Consider the following 19471-nt stretch of genomic DNA (forward strand, 5'->3'; position numbering starts at 1 on the left):
TTTTCCAAAGGCACAACTGGGACATAAGCCCTCCAAAAGTAGTTAGGACTAGTTAAACAGATTTTCTCCTGATCTAGTCCTCAGATTTGTCCCTCTGAAGACAAGTTGTTGGTGTTGTCATCTGCACCAACAGTCCCAACAGTTTAAAAATGGAAGAACTGTAAATAAAAATGGCCCAGAGCTTGCCTAGACAAGGTATAGTCCAGTAGTTTCAGCATTCAAGCTTAGCTAAGCACAGAGGGTAGACAAATGGGAATAAACTCAGCCCAAAACACTGTGCCTGCCCAGTAGACTTTAGCAGTCCTTCTTACACAGTTAATGCTGACTTGGGCAAACTCTACCTCCTCCCAGATTTAGTTTAAAGGTTTTGAGACCTGTTTAGCCACTGGCCAAACAGTGCTGCTGGAACAGAAGAGAAGTTTCCATGTGCCGTTAGGAGACATTGCAGTGACATTGCCTCACCTGACTGAAGACTGAATTATAATTAAGATCACCTGGACTGGGTAGAATATTGCCTGGAGTGTAGGAAGAGTCTCCGTAAAATAGTGATCCCAGATTTCAGACAGGACATCAATGCGATCCTCACCTACGAAAACAGACATTGGGAGCAAGAGCTTTAGCGACAGGGATGCTAAAATCAAGTTGAATTTTCCCGCTACTCTCTAAGTCCCCAAATAAGAGATACAAACCCACCCTTCACATACACAGTTTCCACCCCAAACAGGACATCATTCAGCTGAGAAAGCGAGTCAACAGGGTACTTCACGACATGGTTTAGTGGGCATGGTTAATGGCTGGACTCGATGATCTTGAAGGTCTTTTCCAACCTAAATGATTCTATGATTCTAAGCTTCACCTTAACTGACAGAGACACAGGGCTGTGACCATAAATCGCTCTGTCACATACTGCAAAGAAGACAGCTCTGTGCAAAACACGGGACCAATTCCAACAAGAAGCCCCTCTTCAACCGGAGGCTTTTAACTCCGCGGCAAAGGATTGTGTAGCGTCACAGCTCACAGTTCGCGTGCTCAACCAGCGCGGGAGCACGGCCGCACGTTAGCAGTGGAATCAGAAAACCAGCAGGTCACGGCCAACATCAACTGTTCTACAGCAACTGAGGCAGGGAGACCATTTAGAAGAGCTGAGCCCCCTCCGGCACCCCCCCACTCCCAAGCACAGACACAGCAGTCAGGACCCTGACAAGCCACAAAGCCGCTGCGCTCCTCTCAAGCGTGGTGCTTGCGAAGGTTTCCCAATGAAATCCGCTTGTGGCCACCCTTCACATGGCTCCGACGCCAACAAACACCCCCAAACGTAAGCGGGTATTTAAAATGAAGGTGGACCAAGTTACGCAACTCGTGATTCCCATAACAGGAATACAACTGTGGTCAAAAGCCTATTATTAACAAAAAATGCTTTACTGAACATAATCGTTTGAATAGACATTTTAAATTATGCTCACAGGCTTGACTTACAGAGCTGTGCATTCCTCAGCATTTGGGCCCAAAACTTCTAAGTTTTTAGATTTTTCCCCATCCCAAAGGCCAAAGGTTCGCAATGTTTTTTCAAATTTTAGATCCATTCCCCGGAAATTTCAGGTGCAGATACAGATCCAGGTTTAATAACACAAGTTTCTGACAAAAGGATTTTTCAGAACACCTTCCACAGAGCCTCAGCTGGAGCTTGCAAGCAGTCAAGGCTCAAGGAGCAGTAATGGAAGATGCCTGCTCAAGACAGCTTTGAAGGCTCAGCCTCCAGGGGACTAGAGGCCCTACATGAGGAACTGGAACAGATGTAAAATTGCAACTCAAAGGAGCCTTATCACTGTCTACTGAAGTGCTTTCCCCGTCTGGAGACTTCCCCACGGGCTTTCACTGTGCTTGCCCGTGGGTTGTGCTGCTTAGGACACGGCCAGAGAGCAGAGAGCCAGCAGAACCAGATCCTGCAGACATTTCTTTTTGAGCAGAGAGTCCACCGACGACTGCCGGAGGGTTCAGAGGGAGGCTTCACCGTGTCGGGTACGGCAGTTTGCCGGCTTCCAAACTGGAACTGCAGGCAGACAAGCACCTACACCTACCCCCATAACAGCTACCCATTACCAGAAACTGCCAACTGTTAGTGAAAAAGACAACAGGAAACAGACTAATTGAATGTTTAAATTTTTCCCTCCTCTGCCTCCTTTCCCAGGACTGCAGTGCTTTGGTGTGTGGAGCCAGAATGAAATGTCATAGATCGCTTCTCCTTCTGAAGGGGGAGGGGGAATAGTTTGTTTCTTCAAGAAATCATAAAACCTATAGGCATTGAAAAAGATTGACAGACTGTATAAAGAAAAATCACATTAAAATAAGAGGCTGTGATTTGAAAAACAGACACAGCAGAACATTGCCATGCCCTCCAGCAAGAACATTATTCTGTCTCCGAGTACTGGGACAGTAGAAATTTTCCAGGAAGACAGAGCTAACCGAGAAGTATGTACAAGAAGTTCTTGTTGCTGTGACCACAAGACCTGCAACAACCCGACACATTATGAAAGAAAGGTGTCCGTGAGTCATCTCCTGCAGAGATGCCAGCCTGCACGGTCAACGTGGCTCCAGTGTCACTTCCAACTAGGGACAAAAAAACAAGGCATAGGAAGAGGGCTTTGCTGTCTGCCTGGGAAACTTCATCCTACCCAAAATACTTGAACAGCTGCAAACTACTCCCGGGCAGCTCTCAGCTTATTGAGCTAGAACTCAATTTTCATAATGCTAAACCAGGTATTGGCATAGTTTTATATGAATACAAAAACCAAAACCTATGATATGCTGCGCAGCATTCGTTCTGAAGAGCTGGCAGAGGCAGGGCAGGTACCCACCTTGGGGAAAAATGCATGAGTCTGCCTTTTTATCTCCTTTACCGGGCCAGTGCCAAAGCAGCACACACCAAGCAGGAGGCCGGCAACTACACAGCTCCTTCAGGGTCTGAGTCCTACAGCCTGCTGGCCAGGTGAAGTCACTTGGTGAAGAATGGTGTGGAGGAATCCAGCACCAACAATGACGTGAGATTGGAAGCGTCTATTGGCATTTAATGACCCAGATACAGCAGGCTGGTGATTAGCAAGGGATCTGCCCTACAGGCTACAAAACTGGGTCAAATCAAACAGCAGCCTAGTTTTGAATAAAAGACGTGCTCTAGACAGCTCACTCTGCTTGAGCAAACAGTTAATAAATGTGAGTAACTCCCCCCACACCCGACACTGAGAGTCACTGCTCCACGCTGGCCTTCGTCCACGGGCTCTGCGGTAGCAAGCGTCTGTACCCCAGTGGTTTGAACAGAACTTCATGTGTGATCAAATTGTTTCCTGACGGATTTCATTCCCACCCAAGTGACTGTTTTTTCTTTAAATTTACACAAAGCCTGTTAGTTCAGCTCTCAAAAGCATGACACAGTAACCAAAATCGTGCTCATATTGAGCTGCAAATCACATTGAGAAATAAAAGGCAGAAGGCAGCTCTCAGCAGTTTTGCAACAGGATCCATGTCAAGCCCAGAACTGCTTTGAGCCCAGGTTCAACTGCCACAAGACTCACATTCCTGCTCTCGTGAAGAAGCCACGGCTGGTGGGAGTGTAGCAGCTACGTGGCTGTTCAAACAGCCCACCATCCCTCAAGCCTCACAAGGGCTGCAGCGCAATCTGGCTCCTGAGAGGTTGTGATGCCCTAAGGCAGTACCAGAAAGGGCTGTACGCTTTCCAGATATGCAAATCATCTTGTCTGACCAAACATCAAAGCAGAACTCCCTTCCAGAAAGGGTTTCTTACTATACTTGCCTTCACACAGCTTAACCTTCTCCTCTATAAACAGCAAGCCTTTCGCAAGGAGCTGGTTCTGCCAAGAAAGAAGAGAGAGACATGCATTTTTGCCTTTTCTGACATTTCAAATAAACATGGAAGAATAATTTTTTTCAGACGTTATCTACTTTACATGCAGTTATCTAAAGATTAGTCAAATTGTAGCACTTTCTCCCAGCACTGCCACCAGACCTGGTCTCACTGAGTGCTGCACATTCATTAACCCTGTCTTGTTCAGCCATACATGAGAACACAACAGACACCGCAGATAGTTAAAACACCTGCCAGAAGTGGGGAGGAAGGACATGTCCTGGGTCACAGGGAGGGAGGCAAGAAAATAAAATGGTTCTCAGCGTAAGAGTGCAGCCACATAAGCTATACCTCAGCCATACGATGGAGGTGATCAAAGGGCCAAACGCTACCAAAATGTCCCACTCTCTTCTTCCTTTGTACTAGCTCAGTGCTTGCCTGACTGCACAGTAAGCCAGTTCAGCTCCCTAATCCTTACTTCTCTATTCCTACCTATTATCTTTCTATAAGGCTATATTTCTTGTGCTATATTGAGCAGTTGGATCATCTCAGTATGCAGTCCCAAGCCGCAGAAGAAGCAGCAGGAGCTAGTCTTTCTAGATAAACTTAACTGTCACAGACCAGACAGATCAAGATATCTATGTGCCTTTCTGCAGTTTGGGACATCTAAATATCTGGTAAGCTTTCTGTTCCCATTTCCCCAAACATAAAAGTGGTGCAAAAAAACCAACTACGTTTTTGTTCTCCCAACAGCACTAGAGAATCCCGGAGAAAGAAGCTGCTATCACCACATAACACACTACTGCTGCATCCTAAGAGGTTCGGTCCTACCACAGAGATTGTACTGACAGAGAATAAAGCCTTCTGTCCTCCTGAAAGGATTCGGTATCAGGGTAGCGCACAATATTCAGAGACCTCTCTCTCCCTCACGTTCATCCTCCAGCTTGTTTTTTTAATGGCTAACCGGGTCAAAGCCGCACCTTTCAACCTTCCATCAGCTGAGGAGCAAGGCGCAGCTTTTTTCAGTCCCAATGGACGCTGCCGTCACATCACTGCCTGGACACCACCAGGGCCTCCCGATGAGCTGCCATACCACCCACCTGCCCTTGTGCTGCTGCTCTGGATGGTAGACCTGCCTCCTGCAACCATAAACCGGGCTGGCTCCTTCGTGGCACCCACAAGCAGGTTGTAAAAGCCACCCCAAAGAGAGCAGCACACCTCTGCATCCTCCCTACGACAAGGAGTGATACTCAGCTGGGGTGCTGTTGAAGGGAGTAAAAAGAAGGAAATGTTGCTCTGTGACATTCTCTGCTCATACTGGTACACTCGAGAGTCCTACCTGCTAGCATCAGACGTCACTGAAAAGGAAGAGCTCTTTGTTAAACAGTATCTAATCAAACAGGCTCCAGAAGTCTTCTCCAAGTAGGGTGAGGCTGAGGGACTGAAGAGACCATCACACATCCTATCAGTAAAGAAACATCTCTGGATGCATTTTCCCAGTGGAGAATTTATATTCAGAAAGCTGTCAGGTAGGTTTCATGAAAAAAATGATGAAAAGTTTCATCTCAAGACAAGACTGTATGGACGTTGTCTTCCTTGTGGTGTGAAAAAAGCATGGTATTACACAGCAGAGAGGAAATAGGTACCTTTCCTTGGCTGTTGTCCCATCTCATGGCTACTTCATCCACATTAAAACATTAACTCATGCTTTGCTACAATGGCTTACTTGTCTTAAATGAGTCAGATGTAAGTACTTTTGAGGCACTGCTTTAAAAAAAAAAAAAAATCCTGCATCCCCTAACATGTATCCAGAGTTCAGTCATGACATAAGGAGGAATGCCCATCCAGTTCACCATAAGCTCTGTTAGTAGCAATAACGGTTAAATCTTGTATGGGGCATACAAGGGAAAAATAATTAATGGTCATGCTTGTAATTAAGGTAATTTGGTCCTGCTAGCAGGTGGCTTTTTTTTCAGAATTCGAACCCAAAAATATTTAGCATGCTCTTATTCCCAAAATAATGTAGAATTTAGTTTCCTTTTAAATTAGTTACACAACAAAACCAGAGCATTTTAGGAGCAACACTTGGGATGAAACTGTATTATTTGAACCGCCCATCCAAGTCAGAAGACTTTGACCTCTACTAGCTCTAGCAGAGTACAAAAGCAATTCTACCCATGCTATGAGTACAGTCAAGCTATAAACAAATTACAATACTATACTATTAAACAATCCTAGGAATTTCAGCCCAGGAATCAGAGCCGACTTGAACAGCCCTGTTTGTCAGAGGAACACGCTAAAATTGCTATGCTGCACACAGGTGACCACGTGGAGAACCCAAAGCACTTTTGCACGTGACCTTCCGAACCCGCTCGCAGTGTACAAACGACTCATTGAGCGCGGCTGAAAAGCCGTGGAAGCCAGCAGGCAGAATGCAGAGCTCTCTGGCAATACCGCAGATGCTTCTAGGCCTCGTGTAGCGGGCGGTTGTCCGTTCAGGAAGGTACGACTCCGTCTTCGCTGACCCCTTCCATGACACCAGTGCCCACCCGGGCCAGCAGGAGTGGAAGAACCTCCAGCAGCACACGTACCCCTGAGGGACCGGTGGCTCCCACCACCTCCGTGACCGGTTGGATCCCACCCCGCTTACAACAGGTTACTTTTTTTAGCCAAAAACCCATACGTTTATTCTGAAAAAAAGTCCACTTTCTGTGTTTTTTTGGATTCTGGCCTTCCCCCAGCCTTCCTGCGGAAACCTATTTTCCGATTTATTCATCATCACCGACGTGACAAAGGGCTGTGAAAGGAAGCCGCAGGGAGTAGAAGCAACTTGTCAATAAGAAATTTTTAATGGCTGGGGGGCTTTGTCTAGGGCTCGCTCCTCAGTTCAGGCGAGAGCTAGGGTTGAGAGAGAGAGCCGGAGCTCGCAGCAGAGCGCGGGAGGAACGGGGCTGCCAAAGGATGGGCGAGCTGCAAAGAGAACGTGCCTGGGAGACACCTGGGCAACGACAGCAGCAATTAGCAAGTTGGATAAATACGTTCACACGATGAAAAAAACCTCCAACGTTTCCAAACTAATGGAAGGTGACTATTTTGCAAAGCTTCTCTAGCAAAAATACAGGCTTTGGAGGGAAATGCGAAGTTGTTGGGATCTCCATGCAAATTTTACATTTGTTCAGCAGAAGTAAAGGACTACACACACTAGGCTCTGGCCAACAACAACAAAAAAAGACCTTCCCAGGAAAAAAAAAAAACAAAGTGAAAAAGGAGGGAGGAAGAAATCTGGAATGGAAAAAATTGTGAGGGGAAAAATAAGTGAAACCCATTTATGCTGTAAATATTTTTCTGCCTGAACAATAAGATAACATTTGGAGTGATATTGCACTTTAATCCCTCCAAATGCTTTCAGTTCATTAGTTAAGTACTTAAATTCTTTCTTTTTCAACCTATAGCTCAAGGTAATTACCTCTCATATATTGCAGAGAAAATATACAGCTGGTTTTTAATGCTGTGTCATTTTAAACTACTATATAATAAAAAGTATATACGCATATATATATATGAGGGTGTCACGCCTATTTTCTTGTGTTTCTCTCAAGAAATATTAATTCCTTCTCTAGCTGCACTAGAACATTAGGTTTCAACTTACATACGCTTCCTGAGCACTGTGAAAACAATCTTCCAGCTACTTTGCTTATAAGTTAGTACTATTGATGCTTTCTACTTTCAGAGATTTTTTTTGTACTTTACAGCTATGTCAGCAAAAAAAATACACATTTGTACACCTTTATGGGCAGCACAGTTCTATCTATTAAAAATACATATATTAATCCTCACTCTGTAGTAAAGAATTTATAATGGTCTTATGAATGTATTATCAGTAATTCCACGTGCTAAATAGATTGCATCATCTCATTCCTAAGGTTTCCAAAAAAAAAAAAAAAAGCTTAGCTCCCTGTAGTTACTGCAGATGTTTCAATTATCCTCTCAAATTTTTCCTTTTCCTGTGGAAGAGAGAGACTTTTTTTAAAAAAAAAACAACCACCACCACACTTCATTTCCCTTCTCCCCATCTTAAAAATATCTGGAAATTTTATTTATCTGTCTTTTCTGCTAAAGTCACAGGCTCAGAAATGGATTCAGTCTGAATATTACCCCTTCAGATCAAGCCAGACAGGTGAATTTTCATTAAAAAACCCTACAGGGTTTGCTGACAAATCTAATAAATGCAGCCGCAGCGGAGGTCTGTATCAGACCTTGTCTAGATTACAAGTCTCATTTTACTGCTTTATCCCTGGTTGCCAGAGGCAACACAGAGGCACAGAGCTAAGAGGAAAAATAAATCTTTTCTTTGCAAGCAAGACCAGATAAAGACTCACACCAAGTGAGCTTGAAGGGCACATTTATTTGAAAAAGTTTAGCTGCCACCTTCCGTCTTTTTGCAATTACAGCTGAACTGGGCACTTGGGGAGGCAGTGATTCCCTTCCCAAACCAGCTTTCCCTGGATGCCCAGGGTGAAGCCCTCACCCTGCTGTTGGGACACCACCGGCTGCTCTACGCTCCCTGCGGGTGCTGCAGACCTGCCCCTGCTCTCGCTAGGGTGAAGCGTGCACCGCAGAGAAGTAAAGCCCCGGGTTAACCCCCCACGTGAACGTGCTGTCGAGAAATTTGGAGAGATGTTTTGCGGCAGAGAGAAGTGAGCTTGTGAAGTCTCGCAGGTTGAAACCCCCCCTACTTTTCTCAGAAAACCACAATAGCTGTTTCAGGTATACCACCAAGAAGTGCAGCTAACAGAAAAGCCTTTAAGTAAGTTTTCAAATGCCCTGAATTTTAGAAGACAGGATTCAAAGCTCCAGAAAAATCACTTTTCATTTTTTCCTCAGCAAAGACTCTCCCACAACATGCATGTGCTTGCTACTCTTGCAAAGTAAGCTGCACTGAAATCACTGGGAATAAAAAAAAAAAAAAAAAAGCTGAAGGCAGTCACACACTATGCTGTAAATGTAGACACTTTCCAGTTAATTCCTTCTTTTTCCCGGCACGGATATTTTCCCCTCCCCTGTTAGAGAAATTGAGGCGAGTTTCTCCATCTGTACCCAGAGGAGCAATTCCAGTTCCCCCAGTACAACGACTGAAGGTGGACGCTGTCCCAGGCGCAGCACTTGGGTTCCTCTCCCAAACCAGCAGTGCCAGCAGTGACGGGCACCTTCTCCCTCCTTCCACCTTGTCAGGAGCTGGTCATCCCCAACAGGGACCATGGAGGCCCTTGCTGGGAGGGCACCCGCGATGATCCGGGCAAAATGGTACCCATCTGACTTTGCCAGGCAGAACCAACAGGAAGGATTTTGAGGTGATAGCCCTGCCACTAGCACAGCTTGCTGGGCTGTGGGTGGTACATTCAAGGTGAAGGGTGGCAAAAAGCAGCTAAGTAGTTTTGGCAGCAGCTCCACAGAAAGCATCAAGGAGGCTCAAGCCATCACAGGAGACTTCACATCTCACCTGAAAGCCTTATCTCTGCAGTCTAGCAAGGCACAAAGGAATTCTCCTGCTAATCAAAAATATTACTGTTTCCCAATAAGCCACTGCTCTTGCAGGTGGGAAGTTTACATGAGCATCCACTTAATGACAGCCAAATTCTGTTTTCCTTTCATGCCTCCAAGCCGAATATGGCCAGTATGCCTTTAAAAAGCCACATTAAAATTAACAAATTAATACTAGTTCAAACAAAAACATAAGCTTGGAACGGGAGTAAGCTGATTCAGAGCAAAATCAAAATAATTGACCCCATTTTGCTGGGTGAAAAAAACCCAGTTTTTCTTTGACACTTTACAGCATTTCTTAAATGCAGCCCCCTCTTCTAGCCAACTGAGGCTTTGTGTTCTAGTGTTAAACCACACTTTGACAGGCTCTGCAGGCGCATAGACACCGTTTCTTGGATAATCTGACGTTAATTTGAGAAAAGAAAGCATCACCCAAACCTACTCAACAAGTATTTTCTACAAAGCTATTGCCAGTTGCACACAAACACCTACCTACTTCTTGGCAGTGTTTTACAAAATGCAAATCTGTGTGAGCTGCAGCATCTCATACCTGGAGCATCCCCCATCCTTTTTTCCTTCTCTAGAAAGAGGGGAAATAGTGACAGAAGCATAGAGATCATTTCGATCCTACACAGAGAACAAACTGCAAGATAAATATGAAGTAGCATCCTAAAATGACTCTTCTAGAGACAGCTTTGTTCAAAACAGGTAAAAAAGAAAGCCCACTTAAAGAGAGAAAGTGAGGCAGGGAGAGTAAGAAGGCGAGCAGACCAGGCAGACCGAGTAGGCAGCACTGATCTAGACCACGACGCGCCAGTGAGACAGCAGCGATGGGAAAATCCCGCCGCCAGCTCCCCCAGTTCTGCACTGGCGAGTCACCAGTCCAGGCGGGAGCCCCGCTCAGCCAGGGCACGGTCGCCGTCCCACGCCACGCTTTGAGCGTTAGCGGCCGGGCACCGTTTCAGGTGAATCACGCACGCCTGCAGAGCCGAGGACCCGAAAGCAGGCGTCCCTGCTGCCACTGCCACCCAGGACCAGGTCCTCCGCTTGGCCGGGTGACCTCGTCCGTGATAACGAAGCTGGGCGGTTGCCATGGAGTCTCTGGAGCTGGTCCATGAAAGCTCAGTCCTAGAAAGCACCAGATGAAGCAGAAATAATTAGCAGACCTGCATGAACAGGGGTTGCCAGCCAGCGAGGAGAGAAATACAATTATAGAGACCAGCTTGACCCAAAAGTGTATTGCAGACGTATGGCTGAGCTCTGCAAATCACACAAGTGTGAATTCTCTCCCCTTGTGCAGCGGCCGAGCTGCTGCAGGCAGGAGACGGCACTTGGCCAGAGAAGAGCTAGAGCTGCCTTTATCCAGCGATAACCGTCACTCCAAAAACCTGCACAACTCTTGCCTTGCCGCGAAACAGGTAGAAGTAGAAACCTGGCTCCAAGGAAAGAAATGTCACGTGCACCAGGTTTTTTTCTCTTTGATTAAGCAGGGGAGAGGGACACGCAGCATTTTCAGCTGTTAGCGTGGCTTTACAAAGCAGCCTTTCCGAGGAGAGGACGCGCTCACGAGGGATGCTGGATGGGCGGGAGTCCCAAAAAGAAATGCAGCAAAAGCTTTACGGTGCCACAGCAGAGGGAGGAGCGCGTTTCTCCCTACCATGGCCAGCTAACCTACAGCGAGAGGGACTCTGACCACAGCAAGGTTCACCAGTCCTACTCCTGACCGCTCCAAAGAGCGAGGACAAAAGCAGTTTCAGCTTGGATCTCGGCTTGCCTGGTCGCCGCTGCTGCTTACTTTCACAGCTCCCCGTTATCATCTCGCTATTTCGATTTTGCTCGACACCCCAGCGACACAGGCGCTCGCACGTTGCAGTTTCTATGGTTTTGCATACGAACAGCAAGCCGGGCCTGATTCTGAGTCAGGACTCGTTGCCTCCGGCAGCTCTTCGCTGCAGCAGGCTGGAAATTATGTAACAGCTTTGCTTCTGGTTTTAAAACATCAAAGTTCTCGTGGGGTTAAGTGAGGAAACGCAGTCCACTCGCCGTCCCTCAGGTACCAGCTCTGCCGGCGCGGGCAGAGGACGTCAGGCTGGAGAGGCATCAACGCTGGGCGTCCGAATTTCTGCACGTGCCGCCCGTGGGCGCTGGGAGATGTTACAGTGCTTGGGAAGGGATCGGGTCTCTCCACCTCCGGAGGAGACAATTTGGAGTTAATATGCATAAACAGGGCAGTTCTGCTAAAGTGGTTAGCTGTGAAATAGCTAGCATTTCCATTTTCCCCTGTGAGTTTCGAGATTAACAAGCCTCCAGAGAGTGAAAAGAAACAGTTCATCCTTTCCAAAGGTTTTGTTTCAGGCTGTTTGCAGAATCAGGAAGATAATGCCTCAATTTATCAACACTCACTAATTTTATATTTCAAAAATTTTCTCCACAACTACAAGGGTCAGACAGCATGAAAATTAAGGGAGCTTATCTGAAAAATCTTACAGCTGCCCCAGAGAAGTCCCAATCACCAATACACCCCGTTCCTCCAAATCCCAGCCTCTTACTTTCCATGATCATAGGATTCCTCCCTGTTACAGTTCAGCTGACCACCAGAGAACCATGGTGCCCTGCTGGGTTACCGAGCAGAGGGGTGGGCACAAAGTGTCCCTTTTCAGCAGCAGGAAACCATCAGATCTGTTCGTGGGCAAAGTCGGTACTGGAAAACCCGGAGCAGGAAGCATTGCTTTCAGGCAGATCTGCAGTAAATATTACAAGTCCCAACTTTCTGGCATTTACACTCAGACTCTGATCCAAGGAGATGGCTTGTATATATAAAAGGCTTGCTAAAACAGAAGATTTATAAACACAAATCACTTCAGAATGAAACATCTGAGTTTCCACCGAAACCCTTACAGGAATTAACATTTCTCTTTCAAATACAAAACAGACTCAGTAACTCATCTGGTATGATGATGGTTCGGTAGCAGAGAAAGACTGCCTAAACCCCATCCATTTCCTATACATTCCTTTAGCAACTTCAGGATCTAAACACTAGTAATTTGCATGACTGTTGGTGAAAAGGACTTGTGAGTAATCAAGTCAAGATCACAAAGGTAGATTTGTCTCACTATAAAAGCTCTGCCCCATTTTAGTCTTAAATATTCAGTGGTTAGAAAAATTGTGCACGTGTGCATGTATAAAATATACGTTGTGTAAGAGCCAGAACTCTTAAAACCATGGAAAACGTGATTTTAAAAATTATCTTAGTGGCTCCTATTACAAGTGCTGTGGCATAAGAAATGGAAAATGCTTAAGTCAATTTATCACATCTAAATATTACAGGATCCAGTTAGTTGCTCTAATTCCTGCTAGGATATTTGAAACTGCCTGGGTACACATGAAAGCAGATACTTCAAGGGCCATTTCAACCTAAGAGAACAGTAAACTTGGTTCTCGGGATAGCTGTTCAGTGGGCTTTAACAGATGGAGGAGGCAGTCGCTGCCAAAAGGTGCACTTCCACTCCGCTCCCCATCCTGGTGACCCGCTCCCATCACCTCCCCCATGTCAGAGGTCATGAGCACAACAAGTCAAAGGAAGTAGCTGAAAACTTCCCCCCCACCCCCCCAAGATTATTTTTCAGCCAAATCAGCAGCCTGATTCAACTCTGCTCATTTTGGTGGCAGCAGTATTGCCGTCAATCAGCTAGCATCAGCAGTGAAACTGAACCCACAAACAAATGAAATAATGTCGTCAGCCCTTCTTTGGCACATAAATAGTCTTGCCCCACTCCACTGCCCAAGGATTTTTGGGTAAAGACATTCAGGAGGGAGTAGTAACTTTTATCGCTGCCACGCGCTGTCAGTCTAGAATCAGAAATAAGTCTGCATCTTACCTCACAGCAGGGAAAAAAGCTCACTTCCTACAATAGCCTTTGTCTCACAGTTTGTCTCATGGCTTGCCAGCGCCAAGAGTTTTACTTCAGGCTAAGTCTGACAGATGCCAAGTTACTCCTTTTAACGTTGAGCAAAAAAAAAAATCCCAGAAATTAAATTTGAGTCCCTGTGGCTTTAGTCGGAGAACAGCTGCAGGTGAACTCATATGTATAGGCTGAGGTATTTGCACAAGTGTGAACAGACAGACTGACAGAAAAACAAACTCAGAAGTAAGCACCGCACGCTCTCAAGGCAAAGGCCACCACTCTCTGGGCAGTAGCATAGTGCTGAGTACCTACGTTGCCATTGCAGCCTGTGGCTGACACAGTACAGCCCTGCCATTGGGGTGAAAGAGCACAGTTTTTGCTCCTGCTTTTGCAGAAAACAGTGCTGGTGATCAGATCCTTCTCCCAGGACAAGACCAGATGCCCTCAGCTTGCTAACAGGGATGCAACATAGATCTCCAGCCTCCAGCAGCAAGTGGGCTGTAGCCTAAGCAGTCTCTTCAGTCGTCAGCAACATTACTAAGAGATCTAAGGAGTCTCAGCTAAGGCCGCTAGCCCTGGCACAACTGTGACAGGCTTGAGGTTTACAGTCTGGAGGAAGAGAGCAACCCATCCAAACCCCAGCGCTGGGAGCCATCCGGTCCCCAGCAGTCGTCAGCTCCTCTTGCGCAGCGACACGATGCAGCTGTGTCTCGCTCAGCGCTGGAACCCACCCAGGCCTCTTTCAGCACACTCTGACTTTTCAGAACAAGATAACAGTCGTACGTCAGCACCTTGCGTCCCTCGGTCCATGCTCAGCTCCACACTCCATTCAGGCTTACGGGTGCATGAAGTTGCCTCTGGACATTTCCTACTTATTGCAGCCTCGCACACCGTGCCTAACATGGTAGGACATGGGTACCTGATCAAGACCTTTCAAATTTCAATTGGCCACTTTCATTTGCCTGGTTTTAAATTAGCAGGAGCAGTAGCAGATTTCCACTTAAGCCAGGCACTTTGCACTGCAGGCTGACAGCCTTTCCACCAGGCTGCCACCAGACCCCACTGGGGGTCTAGGAACCATCCTGCCATTCAGCGCCAGCAGCCGCCTCTTTCCAGTAAACGACTTGTGCAGATAGAGTCTAAAGAAGTGAAACAGAACTACCCCTGGGGCAGGAGTTTGCTTCTCACTTGGTAGCACAGCATGGGGAATTTTTTTTTAAGTCATGTAATCTAATACTGATAGGAAACAACACTGGTCTTTTTCTTCCCCTTTCTAAGCTGTTAGCACAGTACACAGCAGCGTCAGCCGCTTCAGAAAGTACTGAAATGGTTTTGGTTTTTTTCCTCTCTCTCTCTCTTACTCAAAGGGAAGAAAACCCTCTTGTTTTCAGCAGCCTCCTCCTTTTTTTAATCAACACTACACTGGAACAACTTACAACACTGAAAACCATCAGCGCTCTCTCAAAATCATCCAGCACACTTTCATGTGGTTACATTGGAACCTCCGTCTATCTGGACAGTATCAGTAAAAGGCAATAACAGTTATTCACGTTTGTGATTGATCAGGTCTTCCCTCATCCTTCATCTTTCGCTTCTTCACAGGTTGCGTTTGTATTTGTGGGACTAAAAGGCAAACAGTACCCAGGTTGATTTCCTGCTGATAGGGACTTCCTTCCCTGCCCCCTCCACCCCCCCAAAACAGACAGCCATTATCTTTTCTCTTCCCCTTTGCTGGCCCCTGTTGCAGAAAACCTACTCCTGAATTCTCTGTACTAGAGAAAAAGGGTGAAAAAAACTACGAAAAGGTAACCCATCTTATTTAAAAAGTTCAAGTGATGAATTCCTTCTTGACCTTGGCAGGCTACTAGCAGCCTTTCTTAAGCGCAAAGGAAGATTATCCTTAATTTAGCACATACACCCATACATATGATTACTCCCAAGGCTATACGGCCCACATTAAAAACGTCCATACCTCCATCATCTTCTGTAGCAAAACAAAAACGAAACTAGTAGGCTACATGCATGTAAAAAGGGGTCCTAATTTTTTCATAGGCTAAAAAGCTGAAGAGAGCAAACCTCAAAAGAAAGCAAGCAAATCATGTAATACCTGGAAGTAATCTGTGATGAAGGATCCAAGTTCACTCTTCAGCAGCCGTCTGTAGACAGAAGGAATGCAGCCATGAAGTAACAGCCATTGCTGGTCATTTCTTACAGGTATAGCCGCACTTTACTACCAGTCATACCAAAGCTACGTGACTATATGTGACTGTGTTGTTTTGGCCACAGTTAGATTTCTTTTACATTTAGATGTATATTCTACAAATGCCCACAAAAGCTATTCTCAAATTACGAAGGAATGAAAGTTTCCCTGAAGTCTTCTATTTATAAGCCATAAACTTAGAACAAGCAAAAAAAAAAAAAATTACCCCCCTGAATGCACAGAAAGTTGGGGAGACAATTTGAAGTTATTTAGTTTGAAATTAATCATTTTTTCTGCTTTTTGTTTAAACCAAGATGCCTTTCATTTCACTGAAAATAGCATATCTCCCTAATGGTGTACTTCCTTTCCTCTTGGAAGTAGAAGGTGGGAGGATAAGGTGAGGAGCAATGAAGTAAACACACAAGCAGAAGCTGCAGCTTTTCCACGACTACCGCATTTAAAAACAAACAAACAAACAAACTTATTTTTCAAGAAAGAAATTCTAGAAATTTAACAAGAGGTGTTTTAAATACATGCCAGCAGAAGCCACTCTAAACAAGTATTTCTGATAAAAACTCTTGGATTTTAAATTGGGCTGTGATATAAGTTTTAAATTCTAATACATATTTCCATTTCAAAACTTGAATATAAAAATCAGGATTGTTTTACATCAGAAGCAGCATTAAAAAAAACAACTCAAAGTTCAGAGCATTTGCACTTTCAGCTTTCAGTGACTCAGAGCATAAATTCTGTAGCAGTAAATTCTGCCTAAAATTTAAAAGGCTCTCAACACTTTCCACTGCAAAACATTGCATTTTTTTTTCTGTTCTAAGAGATTTGCTGTTCACCAACGTGAAGTATAATCAAGAGTGCTCGAAAACGGCATTTGAATCAGGGACCATCCAGTTCTCAGGCTGGGTTCTTACTAACAAAACTACACCACTTTTTTCCTAATTTTTGCTGAAAGTCAGTTTTGACAGCAACCTTCCTTCCTAACCATTTTGTAACAGTTCTACATTTATTCGCATGCCCAAATGCCTTTACTCTTTCTCTCTCAGAGCGGTTATATTCACCCTGCCCATCTCAAAGCACATTTCTATTTCTATGAGATGGATAAACCAGATAAGTCTTTGGGGGCCTGTTTTCCAGAAGCTCTCCCATCAGCTTCAGCAGAATCCAAGGGGCTCTCCACCAGCTGATTGACAAGCCCATGGCAGGACTTCACTTCGCGCAGGTAGACCAGCAACCAGAGGCTTGCACCCTAGAGAGAACCCAAGGGACGGGGTCTCCTCCTAATTGCAGCCAGGTCACCTCCTGCTTCTGAAATCCCATCTCCCAACGGCATTTCTCACATTTCCTCTTGCTGTGACAACTGACTTGCACAGCAGTACAAAAAAAAAAAAAAGCATCCAGTGAGATGATATCAAATCACAGCAAGATAAAAACTTGGTGGCAGCAATCCAGAGCAAAATGTTACCACCTGCTCATCTCCTGGTCCTGTCATTACTATCCCTACTTGAAAACTCTCCTGCGTTTCGCACTGTGAAATAACTAAGCGCTGTGCAGAATCTGCGAGTCTCTTAAAGCAGTGCATTTGCTAACTTCCACCGTGGAGCTGAATGGAGAACTACAAACAAGGAAAACGCACCAGCTCAACCTAATGGCACGCAATAGTTGGCCATCTGACAGGCCTGGCTTTTTGCCCAGAGTCAAGCTAGAGATTCACCTCGCGCACACAGAGCTAACGTGTCGGGAGCTGCAGCGAGAGCCGGAGGTGCGAGGCTGCAGGCGTGCATACAGACATACACGCAGATGCACGCGCTTTGCCCCTTAGACGGGCATTAATGAGCTACTTGAATGTTAGTGGCCTATTTAGAGAATGACATTTGGAGATGTAACCAATGCTCAGGGCACCTGCAGGAACATTAATCACGTATTTCAAGGTGAGCGCTTCCAAGTGCTGCCTGGGAGCGCCTGTCCGTGGAAGAGGACGTCTCCCCTCCCACCACCAGCACTGCTTACAAGGCACACACGATTCACAAAGACTTTCCTGCTCTTCACCTGGCTGTCAACACCCTAGATCCACTTCAGGAACCACCACGAAGAGAGCACAGCCCAGCCACTACCAAGCCCAGGCAAAACAGCTATTCTGCCCAGCGCACTGCCTTTTCGCAAGGGTGGGAAGGAGCACCGGCTTGCACTGGAATACTCGTCCCATGGAGAATTAAGACTGCTCCAAGGAGTTAAACTTAACTTGAGGACTTCTGACCTGAGCACACTAAAATACTGTTAAAGCATGAGACACTGCCCTCACTCAGCTCTCAAAAGGAATTATATTCAACTTTCACCTTTGGGACCAGACCAAGTAGGAGAGAGTCTTGTGCCCTGCAAGCAGCATTTATTTTGAAAGTAGAGAAAGGGGTAGTTTAGACTGCTGCGTAGTACATGCTTAGCCCAAATTGCCATCTGAATTTTGGCGCTCAGGAAAAATGCAATAGGGATGGGGGGGGAGTTGTATAAAAGGAGAAGTGGAGACCTATACGACAGCATTTATGATGAATGAGTATGGATGTAGTGGGAAAGAGAGAGGGAGGAGGAACTACATCCATGAGCTCTGACAATACTCCTCTTAGCAACGCTTGGCACCAAGGCAAGAATAAATTGTTCTTTATCTACTCTACAGTCCTATCGCTAACCAAACTTTCCAAATAATCAGAATGAAACCACAGATAATCATGAAACCTGCTTAAAAAAAAAAAATGATACTTTTAATCATCACTAGCATCAGTGTTAGAAAACGTTTGTTAGGCTTTTAGTTTTTTTATCTTCAGGGTTCGTATTTTCAGGTCTTGCTCTGCAAATATCATGTGAAGATTAAGCTTTTAAATGAAATGCTGCGTTTTGCTTTCATTTTAAACACTCCATGGTTCTGAGAAGCTTGGGTTTAGAAAAGAGACATTATTACCATCACAAATGCCCTGATAAAAATGTGTAAAAAACAGCCAGAAGAGGCAAACTCCCTAGGAGGGGACAAAATCCTTATAATCCAAGTCAATACACATCCTTTCCTTGTCAAAGCTACATATCCACAAAAGTCAGAGAAATACTACCCAAGTGCTCCATGCCATTCACTCCACCCAACAGCAAAAAAGAAGCAAGTTAGTCCGAAACCCCAAAGGTGTGCTTAAGTTTGCTTCAATCCCTGCTCCTCCCACCAATATCCTCTAACTGCAGTTCTGTAGGGGAACAAAACCAAGCAAACACCAAACAAGCAGCAACAAAAATCCCTTTTGATGCATTTCAGCAACCTACCTGATATTTTCATTGAGGGTGTAAAGTTCATTGTTCTGCAAGCCTCCCCCTTTGAACACGTTTATCACTGCTGTTTGAACACTGCCAAAAAAAGAAACGAGACAGTACAACATCCATAAATAAAAGCCACCAGTATGATTTAACACAGAGCGCAATGTGAGCTAGTCCCCAAAACCTGACTGGTTATAATGGGGTGGAGAGGTTAATCGCACTTAAATTCTTCCATTTTTTCTCCCCTGGAAATCATCACTTATTTACCTACATCTCCCATGGGAGACAGGTAAGTGAGGGAAAATTGTGACAGGGACACTGTTCACAAAGAACACATTCACACCAGATACATCTTTAACACGACTGTTCTGGGGATCTCTGCTGTGTGCTGCAGGCTAGTTGCTATGAGCAGACATAGATTTTTGGCAATATCTGCCAAACACATCACATTGCATTCTGCAGGGATGCTAGCAGGACCATGGCTGTGCTGCAAGATGTTCTGCAGCCAGCATCATGGCAGTCAGACCCAACTTTAAGACCTCTTAATGCTTGTAAGATGCTCTTGGAGGATCTTCTAAACTCATACTTCTCTCACCAGCACGGAGGAAGTCATCAAGTGACTGCATACAAGATGGTTTAGCAGGTCTAAAGACTTGCCATGGC

General features: G+C 45.4%; 1 protein-coding gene across 1 annotated transcript in view; it reads right to left on the reverse strand.

Moving 5' to 3' along the window:
* PRR5L (proline rich 5 like) overlaps positions 1–19471 on the reverse strand; it is a 41589-nt gene that overhangs the window by 9285 nt on the left and 12833 nt on the right. Inside the window, exons 3-6 of the mRNA XM_010586011.1 lie at positions 18818–18898; positions 15413–15461; positions 3809–3866; positions 495–586 (exon numbers count right to left, since the gene is read on the reverse strand). Of these exons, the coding sequence (XP_010584313.1) occupies positions 495–586; positions 3809–3866; positions 15413–15461; positions 18818–18898 (280 nt within the window). The remainder of the gene's footprint in view (positions 1–494; positions 587–3808; positions 3867–15412; positions 15462–18817; positions 18899–19471) is intronic.

The sequence above is a fragment of the Haliaeetus leucocephalus genome, unplaced genomic scaffold (genome assembly GCF_000737465.1).
Source record: "Haliaeetus leucocephalus isolate CR32 unplaced genomic scaffold, Haliaeetus_leucocephalus-4.0 Scaffold138, whole genome shotgun sequence".
Lineage (NCBI taxonomy): Eukaryota > Metazoa > Chordata > Aves > Accipitriformes > Accipitridae > Haliaeetus > Haliaeetus leucocephalus.